At 40.0% G+C, this 12,317-nt stretch overlaps 1 protein-coding gene across 1 annotated transcript in view; it reads left to right on the top strand.

Moving 5' to 3' along the window:
* Window positions 1-12,317, top strand: part of cdkal1 (CDK5 regulatory subunit associated protein 1-like 1) — a 244,521-nt gene that overhangs the window by 220,290 nt on the left and 11,914 nt on the right. The window contains exons 13-14 of the mRNA XM_044358558.1: window positions 5,867-5,950; window positions 9,526-9,690. Of these exons, the coding sequence (XP_044214493.1) occupies window positions 5,867-5,950; window positions 9,526-9,690 (249 nt within the window). The remainder of the gene's footprint in view (window positions 1-5,866; window positions 5,951-9,525; window positions 9,691-12,317) is intronic.

Here is a 12,317-nt window from a genome sequence, read left to right as displayed (position 1 = left end):
ATAGGGGTGGATTATGAGTTCAACAGATGAATGAAGAAATAAAATTGAGTGGGTCAGTAAGAGAGAGAGAGTAATGCTTTGGTGTTGCATAAGCCTGTAAGCCACTGCTTAACAGTGGGGGGTTCGGTTTACTCACATCTTTGTATTGGTCAAACACTGTGGTAAATTTTACGAATGATGAAAAAGGAGAAAACTGGTTGGGGGCAAAAAAAAAAGTTTTTCAGAAACATACCACACCATCCAGTAGAATGCAATCTAAACACACACAAACTTCATTGTTGATTGGCAAAATAGTCGCAGTGTAGCATCCAACACTGTTTGCAACACAGAAAGTCAGTTTCAACCTCCAAAGTCATGGCTGGGACAGTATATCTTGTTATGTAAGGACTGAATCTTAAAAATTTAAAAGTTCAATGAATTCAAACTGGTTGAAGCAAATTGTTTTTTGAGGAAAAAAAATCATGAAGTGTGTGGTGATTTATAGCAAGATCTGAGAATACCAATAACCAAAGAGAGCCAAGTATAATTCAGATCACACAGAAGTTGACAAGAGAATTTGACTCGCTGCTTTGATGGGTGTCACACTGTACATCCATGTGTGTGACATCATTGACTTAGAGTCGTATAGATCAATGCAAAAATGAATGTCTTTATAATATATTACTGTAAGTGGTATTTCTTGTGTGGAATATTCCATCCTTACCTGATAATGTATCGTGAATTTAAAGAGAGTGAGCATTTGATGGAATGAATTTTCAGAATAGGTTTAAATAATTAAGATTATCCAGTGTATCCTCACTGTAAACACATGCTGTTTGCTTGGCACTAAGCGGGTTTAAATTCGGCTGCCCTTGTATTAAGACCTTAGTCGCGCTGAAAAACATGCAAAGTCAATATGACTTTTCTGTAAATTATATACTACTATTTCTGTCTTGCTTGTTCAGTATTGTCACATTTTTTTTTCTTTTTAATGGTCGTATGTTTAGTTTTTATTTGTTGTTTGTGTTCTTTGACACTGACTGTTAGCCCCGATGCAACAGTCTGGCTGCTTTTCACTCTGGTTAGAAACATAATCCACTTGCATGGTAAAAAAAAAAGGCCACAGATGCAGCAAGAGATTTTAGATGACGTTTGAGTGAATTGCTCCTTTATTTATGATGCAGATGGAAAACATTGATTACAATTCAAAGCCAAGCTTCTCTCATTATCCTTGTTATGATGTGGATTAATTATCAATTAAACTCATGATCCCACAAATCTGTTGTGGATCTGCTGTTTATCATGGGATGCTATTCTCTGGATGGTGATGTAAATGCATAACTCACTGTGCACGCCTTATTTGGTATTCTGTTTTTCAACAGATGGAGTAAATACAAATCTAAATGCAGACTCTCAAATACACAAATATGCAAGGAAAGACAAGCAGCCAAACAGGCAAATACCAACACATATACTGCGTACAAATACACATACAGACAGAGGTGTATGCAGCTCAACATCAACTTTTTATTTACTGAAATCACTACATTTTCCAATGTGCCATTGTCTATGCTGGGATGTGTTCATGCATGATCATCCCCTTATTCACAGTTCAATCAACATATTATGATATACCTTAATCCCAGATTATTGTTCTCCCTAGGTATTATTAAGGCAGGCAGATCCATACAAATTCATAACATACACCTCTAGTTCATACAGTATATCTCTCCTCCGGTCTATAGTGTAATGCATTTTTCAGTCGTATACACAAGAACTGAGGCAAATTTTTACTCTGCTAACATGCTGCTTGCACTATGTCTCCTGCGTTGACATGGCATAAGACTGAAAACTAAATGGAACCCTCAAGAGGCTTTGGTGTGGTGGACTTTTCTCTTGCACAGAGTGAAATAAGTCAGGCTGGCAACCCTTCCAATTTAGGAAAAAACTGCTCTGCCTCTCTGGTGTAGGACTAAATTTGAGGATGTGTGAACAGATGTTTTATTTTTTCTTCTTCAATGATGCATTCAGTGATGCATCTGTCACTGAGAAACTAATTATACAACTATAATAATACATAATACATAGGTTAAAAATATGGTCATTCACCCAGACACTTATTGATGGTTAACAAAATGATGAAATGTTAACATACAAGCAAATTTTATTTTAAGTGTTAAGACAAAGGTCTCACATTTTTTCCATAAATTTATATACAACACTGAAAATAAAGTCTCTGTTTCATGTTCTTAAGATTTAAAGGCTCACATAGCAAATACATCTGTCTTCAATCCAAAGGAGCAAAGAAAAGGCCCAAATCTAAACGTTCGCCATCCAGTAATAATGTTCAAAGGATATTTTTTCCACCGTTTTTTTTTTTTTTTTTTTCAGAAAATTGCTCTGTTTGCAGGAAACAGTGATTTATTTGGTCTCTTTTTAAGTCTGTCAGCATGCCTGTGCAGGTGCTGTCTGTGTTGGAACGCACACACAGAAAAATCAGTAAAAAAGAGAGGAGAGAAGGATGCGAGGGAGAGTGGTATGAACAACAAAGAGAATGCCCAGAGATAGAGAGGGATGGAAGCAAAAAAGGATAAGGTGGGGAAGGAGGGAAGAAGCGAGCACAGAAGATGGGCGTCTGCAAAAATGAACACCTTGAGCAATGTGTCAGAGCCATGACTTCTAAGGCTGTGACATATTGCTAAGGAAATGATCAGTCAGCACTGTTTTACAGTACAGGGCTCATCACTAACAGCGTTAAAATGCAAATACTGACCAGACACTCTGTTCCCAACATTTTCAACTACAGTCTATGTTGCTGAGATTTAGAACTCAAGTGATTTATGCACTGCTGTACTGTCAAAATTGCTGGTGTTGGGGAAAGTCCCCTCATATTTCGAATGCAGACGGTACAAACCCTCAAGCAACAGGACCAGCTCTTTCTTCAACCCCCCAGGAATGCTGGCCAATAACATAACAGTCAAATTTATAAACTCACTCAACAAGACCATCTACACAACATTCTGCAAACAGAAAGGATCAGATAATCCCTCATCTCCCGCATGGCCACTAAAAGAGCAATGGTTTCCCTATCAGTGGACAGCTGTGGACTTGCACAGAGACCTAGGACATGCATGTGGTTCCATATGTACTCTTGGGGTTCCCGCAGACACAGACGTGTTCCACATGTGTGCACTAGTAAACAGGGTTGCAGCATGCTAACTTTCCAGAGTTGTAAAATCCAGTCTGTGCATATTGCAAACCGCTGTGCAGTGATTTTCTGATAAGCCTTTGAACACAATAATCTGTTACTCCTACCGGACTTGCTGGATCGTATTTCATTGTCTCACCGGCACTTTAAACAACACACCCACACCAGCACAGCCCCATGTATCGTTTTACACAGGGCTGTTTTCAGTCTAAATGCAGCTGAGGAGTTCCTGTATGTTGCAGAACAAGAAAAAGTCAAAAAAAAAAGAAGTGACAGCTTAGTGAGAATAGGAATACAGTGCATACATACAGTAGATGAAACAGGCATCCCTGTTTGCTTTTCTAGCACATGTGCAGTTGGCGCACTTGCAATGCGTACAGTCGGCACAGTCTCGAATTTTGGTCTGCATGGACATGAGCGGATGACTAAATTTACGTCACAGACCCTCGTGGACCCTCGCGGCCAAGTGGACGCAGAAAACATGAATTGGCCTTAAACCAGACCACTGACCCTGCCACCTTTGGCTCTTCAAGCTGCTCAAGAGCCAGCAACTCGGAAAGGCCAAGTCACACCCCAGTGTGAGCTGATAGCACAATTTAAAACATCCCCCCACCATTCCCTATCATAACTCACCTCTAGGAATCAGTCACCCATCGAGACTAGCTGGGGCCAGCTTTAATCTTACTGTGAACTCTCATTTTTGGGACTCAAATAAACTATCAAAGAACTGAAGAAAATCCCCTGGTAAACCAGCATAAGAGCACCAGGAAACTTGCAAGTCATCACCACCACCAACAAGGAGAACCAAGACTTGTTGCACAACATGTCATGCCCCAGTGACATACAGACACTCACAGACATTTACCAGAACACACACACACACACACGTTAGTATGTATGTGTATATAACAATATGTGTCTGCTTTAGTTATACTTTTGTTTCACTGCCTTTAAGCCAGGAAGTGTACCACTAACACAATTCCATCATCTTTGATAACACTATCATAATGTTTAGAACCATTCTGCTTGTTTCACTCTAAAAATGCTGAAGATATAATCCAAAAGGCAACATTATAAATCATGCAGTTCTTATAAGACTAACAATTTTGATATAAAACTAACAGCATTCAGGAGTTGAACCCGCTTGTTCATGGACAGAAAGGGACTGACTCTGCCCCCCCCCCCTCCAGAACTCAGCAGTTCCTGTGATTGGCCAGGATGCATCTTCTGGGTGCATCTCTTATCTGAGATGCGTGGATCCAACCATGAACCACAATTAAATATTTGTCAAAAATTGATTAAGATACCCGTCCATTGGGACCAAGTGAGAAAAGTCCAAGTCTGTCTAAGTCTATCCTAAAGTGATTTTATTCATGGCTGCAGTACTTTTAATAAAGTTGTCCTTCTCTTTGCTTCTTTCTGCTCCTTTGAGTCAACAACATTCTTCAACAAAAATGTGCTTTCTGTCATTATGTCCCATACTAATTTGATTGGGAGGCCTTGTTGTAGTATTTGATTTTCTGATGTCCTGAATAGACTGTTTGCTGAAGCATTTGAATTGTATCCTCAACAGCCTTGTATTTTTTTTCCTTTTTATTCAGTTTTTATTTTTTGTAAAGGCCTGACTTGAATAGTGCTCACTATCCTCTCAGCCAAAGTGCCGAAACATAAGTGGCTTGGGAACCTTGAGATTGTAATTAAATGGTGAACTGCACTAACAGAAAACATGAAAAAAAAAAAAAACATGAAAGAGCAAAAGTTTGATTGAACTGAGATCTTGATGAACAGAAGCAATACTGTATGACCAAGGCAGCTTGTCTGGGTTTGAATTAAAATAAACAGCCCTTAAACACAGCCTGTAGAACAAAAGGGGTAAACCCATAGCCAGTGCTTGGATATGTATAGTAGATATTCACAAATATTGACTGTACATTAACTTAGATAATAATTTCTCAATTGGTTTTGTATGGTAAATCACATCAGTAAATGTGTGTCAGCAGATGCGGTTAGTGTATCTGTTACAATATGCAACAAAACCAGACACCAAAATAGTGTAGTTCTATCAGCTGTAAATACAGTAAAGTAAATAACCCTCTTTTCTGACAATTTTCTTGCAGAGTAATAGAAGAAAGGGGACAGATAAATTTGACCCTTTTAATATTTGGTTTTAAGAGGGGTTCCTCTAATTTGGAAAATACATTTACAAAATTTGCAACGTGAATCCTTTTTTGCTGTCAAGAATATCTTAAGGAAAAAAAAAAGTGAAATCTCACAAATTACACAAAACTGCAAATTACTATCCACTCTGTCAGTTGGTTTTAAGTTAATCTGTACCCTTCCTGTCACAAAAGCACATCTATTGCGAGAAAAGGAAATCGACTTTTGATGGATGTAATCAGAATGAACCAGAAAGAGATGCGGAGACAGAAAGTAGAGAGGAGATAGAGGAGGACAGTCATAGATGATTTCCAGGAATATTAATCCTGTTGTTTTGCTTAGGTTACGGCCAGCATACGGCTGCAGTCATGCACATACTCACAGGTGGCCAAATATAGGCGTGACAACATGTTTACACAAATGCTGCATGAAAGTTTGTTGTTTGAATTGTTAACGAACAAGTGCTTAATATAAAATACAGCTTCATATTGTTTCTCTCTCTCTTTCTCTCACTCTGGATAGGTTGGGGAGAGGCAACATGTGTTGGTGACCGAGGAGTCATTTGATGCCCAATACTACGTGGCTCATAACAAGTTCTATGAACAGGTAAGATGTTTGTGAAAATACTTAGAAGAGTGTCTATTTGCCTCAGCACATTCACAGACCACCAGAATTATTCACCACAGCAATTCAAAATCTACTAATAATATATTCAATATATTTAAACTATCTTAATAAAAACACTTTAGTACAGAACAGTGCAGCATCACAGGTAATGGTAATGTTCCATTTATATTTACTTAGCAAGGTTTGTTGAACTTGCATTGGATGAATCCTAAAATGGTTCAGTTGGCCCACACACTCTATCCACCGTCGTAAATATTCAGTGAAAAAGCAGTAAATTAATCTGCATTTGATGAATATTTTTTCATATGTGAATCTAATATAACTCTTCCTCATTTTCCCACTTAGTAAATCAGATCAGAAGCTTTGCTCCGCATGTCACAAGAGTACTCACAGCAGGTGTCAGAAGATTAAGCTTGTATTGAATAAAGTAGGTTAGCTGCAATATCACACATACTCACAAATACACACACACACGCACACACACACACACCCTGCGGTGGTCATGAGAGCATTTGGCGGCTGATAGCGGCAGTACTTTTTGCTTCTTTTTTTTTTTTTTTTTTTTTTTTTTTTTTTTTACTGTACTAACATTAAGGTCAGCCCTAAAGACATGAACATTCCATCCAATTCACACACACACAGCTGTTCACATCGCATGTCTTCAAAGACCTTCTCTCAACCTGTGAAAAATTCACTTTAAAACATCTTCAAATAAATCAATTTCCTCCTGCTTTAACCATCATCAGAAACATGTTTGAAGTTATGCTTTTTATTATCGGCGAGGGCAGGGGATGGTAATAATTTTTCCTCCCTTCCACTTTCCTCTCCTCCCCTCCTCTCCTCCTCCTTTGCACCTCCTTCTGCAGGCTATAAACTTAAGTTACAAGTGTCACTCGGTTCATGTGTGTGCTGTGCGAGTGCGTGTTCATTCATGTGTGTGCATTTGTGCATATGCAGGCATATATGCCATGTGTGTCAGTTGACTGTTCTCAAGAGGAAAGCACGTTGACATGTTTGATGTTTCCCCCCCCCCCCGCCTCTCCCACGCACCCCCCTATTTATTTATTTTTTTCTTTTTGGACATTAAATATTTGACATGTACTCCTAAATCACACTCTGACTTGAAAAAAGAACATGAAAAAACTATGTACCAATATGTTCCTGAATCTGTCCCTCCAAGGGATATATGTCTACACCCACGGGACACACAGACACATACAGTACATACACATGTGGTTGCATACACTCTGTCTGACTCGCTGTGTAAGTTGAATTTTAAGAACCTGCTGTCATCCTTCTTTTAGCGCTATAATGTAATCACATGTGAAACTTTAAGCTTAAATGTAATCGTACATCGCTCTGGTTGAGGGATGTACAATTGATGAAAAGTGTGAGGGAAGGGCAACAAACGATAAACTGGAGATTAAAGCAAAACGTAGGACAGTTCAGTCGGGAGGAGTGGATGGTTTTGGGGGAGTTCAGTTGAGGGAGAAAAAATGGGAAAGTCAAGGGTCAGGCAAGAAGTGAAAAGAGTAGCGGGAGCGAAGAAAATGACAGAAGGAGGTTGAGAGGGGTTTTGTGTGTGTGTGTGTGTGAAGAGAAGTGGGGAATAAGGTAGAGAGAGGTGTAAGTGTGAACAAATGGCCTAGTTTCACTTTTACAACATCAGATGGATATCTATCCTGGCGGGTATAATAGGCACCCAACCCACCTGTGTGCGTGCGTGTGTGAGTGTGTGTGTGTGTGTATCCGTAAGTGGGTGAGTGAGGAAGTTGGAGGGGGTGGTTTCCGATGAAATTGGACATGCTCTTTCATCATTTAATCACCCTGTAATGGGCCTCAAATGACCCTCACCTACACACACACACACACACACACACACACACACACACACACATATCCCTACCTCCCCCACCACCCTGCTGTTTTACCTCTCTGCTCCCAGCCCAGTTGCTGGTTACTCGCACACACACATACACGCTCGCTCGCAGTGGTCAGAGTGTCGAGCAGCAGGTGTGTTGATTAGGCAGGTGTGGCTCTGGCTGTGTGTCTGTCTGGTCCGCTCTCCATCTCCTATCATATTCCACCAGCTGGATAAAGACTGACAGATTAACACTGAGACAAGCTTACCCCCGCCAACACAGCAGTAACACTCCCTCCACTAGGTCAGTTCAGTTATTCTTTCCTGCCCAGTCAGAAGCGTAGCCCTGCAGAGTCGTGTAATGGTTAGACAGACCACCAGATGATCTGAGTCAGCACGCAGTCTCCCTGCTGAAGTGTACTTGTGCAAGACATTGAATCCTCAGCAAGTCGAGGGTTGCTGTTTTGCTGCTGATCCTGGCCTCTGATCCGACTGTGGAAAGAGACACGGAAAAAGACAATTTAGAGGAATCGATAAATTACATAATTATTATTAAGGTATTACACATTATCTTTACACTTGTCTTATAATTTAACTTAAAGGGAAGGGTCAGTGTAGTGTCAGATAGTTCGCTGGGTTCATGTCAGAAAGAATAACTTCACTTTTCAAATAAAAGGGCGATCACTTATATACAGGGAGCCTTTTTCTTCCTCTTGGAAAATAGAATCAACCATGGAATATTTTTACAAAGAAAAAACCCACACTAGTTGTGATTATAATTTATACAAGATCTTATGACCGCAGTTTTAAGCCCGTAAATTATCCTGATTGCTTAATTCCAGTCATACTGCAAATTTTTACCAAAGAGAGGTTGAATCTGAAAGCAAACCATACAGCATACATAATTGTCAATCTGTTAACTTTGTGGTTAGTTTGAAATGGGTTTTGAAAGGAGAAGCATTTGCATATGATCTTTATTTACAGGGGTAAGTCATTAAGAACAAATTCCATTTCACACTAAGCCATAATTATAACTCTTTGTTTTCTTTTCCTTCCTGCTGTGATCAGCCGAGATTTATAGTTGCCATGGTGAAATAATAAGACAAACCAGCAAATCCCACTGGTTTATCTCACAGCTGTTGCCGTAGTTTTTGACCTCGAGGGCTTCCATAAATGGAATCGAAAATGCTCAGCCTTGTGTTTTTTTTTTAAGCAGGCAGGGACTAGCTAAATAACAATGTGGGGGAGCATTGGGGAAAACAATTTTCAGCAGTGGTTAATTGAAAATGTAATTGACAGATGTGGAGAAACATGTAGAAGGTTGGTTTTATGGTTCAGTGGATGGTTATATAGGTCTGCCAGTCTGTCTTGGTACAGTCTCAGAGGTTGGCTGTTTCTTTCTTCCTACCTGGTCTCTGTAGTTAAATGTATAAATATGTATATTCAAAGCAATTGGTTGTTGGGTTGATCCCAACTGTTGTGAACCAAAATGCAGTCACTGAATATACATACTGTGTAGCTTTTGTCATGACCTCAAAAACTTTAGTATTTGTTTTAGTGTATTTCTACAATCACTGCTACAACAAATGTAACGCTATATGTTAAATAACGATTAAGCTCATTGTGTTTCTTTATCATGCCTTTTTAAAATTTGCACTGACATCAGTTATGACGTGTTGTTCCTTGTTTGCAGGTGCTTGTACCCAAGAGGTCAGAGTTCAAAGGGAAGATGATTGAAGTGGACATCTATGAGGCAGGAAAACACTTCCTGAAAGGCCAACCAGTGGAGGACAGTAAACCTTTCACTCCATCCATTGCTACACCACTTCAGAAAGGAGAGGTGTCTGGCCTGATGCAGGTAAACAGGCACACACTCATATACACACACACACACGCATACAGATATAGAATAGATATAGAATGCACACAGAATTACAGATGGTTTTCTCCCAATCATAGCTGCGGCGCTGAAGGTAATTAAGGTACTCAGGTTAAAAATACTTCCCATACAACATTTACAGCATGTTTTACACTAACTACATATGTTTTCTGTAATGGTGTGTATCTACCACTTTCAGAGGATCCAATACAAAGCTAGATACTGTACATGGTCTGATAGAAAGACAGTTTATACTTGAAAGTGTACACATTTTTAGTAATTTAGTTTAAAAAAAAACCTTAATTTTATTTCCAAGCACAGAATCAGAAAAGCCCAAGAAAATATATCTACTGTCAAACTAATAGTTAACATAGGCAGTGACACATTGGGTAACTTTTTTGGCTAGTCCCCAAGAAGGATGCATTTTTCACTGAAATGATACCCATTGGGTCTTGTTTACCTTAGTTTCTGGGTCAGTGCCACCCTGCTGCATCTGGTACTTTCAGCCGTGCTATGTGAGCACATGACCTCAATGAAACAGCTAATGACTTCATTCTTCAAGTGGGAAGAGTTAGATGTTTTAGCTACAAGCGCAGGTGTTACCCACCTTGGGTTGGATGTTACTGTATGTAACTTTATGCTCAATGCTCAAGTCACCCACTTACATGAGTAATGGGGCAATTTTCAGGAGCAGAGAGACAGACAGATTATTTAGAAAGACAGCTATAGGTTGTATTGATTTTTGAAGAATATGTCAAGCTCTCATTGTTTGGTCTTACCTAATCAAAACTATAAAAAATGTGCTTACAACAGGCTATTCAAATGTTTTGCAGTCAGCACTGAAGAAGGTGTGTGTGTGTGTGTGTGTGTGTGTGTCCACATTCTTAATCCACGCATGCTTCTGAAGTTTGTGAAAAAGCACCAGAGTATCAGGCGTGAGATAAGTAATTAAAGATAAGCTGTAGCTGGCTAAACTGTCCTCTGTCTTCCTCCCTACCACATACACACACATGTCCACGCACACAAACACCATGTTAATGTATCTGTTTCACTGCATGTTATTTTTCACTCTGACTAGCTGTAGCTTATAGCTCAGGACATGGAGCCACAGAGCAGAATATGATACACTTTCTAATTTCACACTCCATCAGCCTTTACTGCGAGACAGAGACATGAAAGACAGAGAGAGAGAGAGAGAGAGAGAGAGAGAGAGGGACACACCGATGAAGAGGAAGGCGGAAGGCAAGCAGAGAGAGAGAGGGAAATGGATGGCAGAGAATGAGATAAAAAGGAAGAAAGAGAAAGATTTCACAGCAAGCCAAGCGACACGTCACTCAGCAATAAAAAGTTCAGCAGTGAGGACTAGACCGTCTTGCGCACAGATTCACACACACACACACACGTCACACTTACTGTGTGAGAGAGACTGGCTCTGTCATACTGTTATACACACACTTTTCTTGTTCCTTACACACTGACATATAAGCTGACTGGTCTTGTCCAGACATTTCTGGCTACCAATTTTACCATTCCCTATGTCTCTAAATGTGTCTATATATCTATTGGTGCAGTCAGCGGTGAGCTGGGTTGAAAGTACGACAATAAAACAAGACCAGCAATGGAAGTCATAGCAACAGCATCAAAAGTTGACACAGTAATAAAATCAAGGATAGTGGAGCTGCTGCACTCTCTAAGCTGTGGTTTTCAATGTGAGGGTATTAGAGGTGGTGAGGGTACAAACAGAGGCAAACAGACTGAAAAATAGATACTTAACCAAACAGCAGTTTTGATTTGGCAGATCAGTATGTGTGTGCTGTGATACAGTGTTGAATCTGTATGTGCAAAAATTCATTAATGCATGTCTCTGCAGTCCGTGGCATATTGGCAATTAACATATTGTTATATTAAGTGATCTCCAGTGATGCCGCTGATGATCTGTAATCCAGAGTCCTTACGACCTGCATTGTCGGCTCTTAATGACAGCAGAGTGTTACTGGAGCACAGTGCTAATAGATAAGTGACCTAATGGCTTGGAAACACAGCAGTATCTGCAAGCTACACACACCCTTATGTACATACGAGCCCTCCGGTCCATGGGATGTCCTTGACAACCATATCTGTATCCACTGTTATTATGAAGTGAACGGTCCTGATTGAACATACACATGCACACACATGCATACAGCACAATCTCACACTAGCATACCCATGTGTCCACACATATCTAAGGATATGCACCAGCGCACACACACGCACACACACACAAACACACACTGGTGGCTGGCCTATACATATTTGAAGACCATCTATTTTCTGAGTCTCAGTGTGAGTCCACCACACACTGAGCTGAATGTGTGTGTGTGAGATGAATGAGTGATTAGGGAAAGGCAGATAGAGTCTCACCCCCGTGTCTTACAGCAGGGTCTATAATTACGGGCTTTTGGCAGAGAGCGAGAGAAAAACAGAAGAATAAAGGAGCGGGAGGAGAGAGATTGTGTGATGAGGTGCATGATAGTTGGGTAGCTGATAGAAGGACAGACTCTGAGCTCTGTCATTTCATCTAAGATGCAGAGGAGTGTCGTAAGAGAAAGTGATAAAAGGAAAGA

This window comes from Thunnus albacares, chromosome 8, assembly GCF_914725855.1.
Source record: "Thunnus albacares chromosome 8, fThuAlb1.1, whole genome shotgun sequence".
Lineage (NCBI taxonomy): Eukaryota > Metazoa > Chordata > Actinopteri > Scombriformes > Scombridae > Thunnus > Thunnus albacares.
Note: the sequence above shows the minus strand (reverse complement) of the source record. Positions and strands in the feature narration are given on the sequence as shown.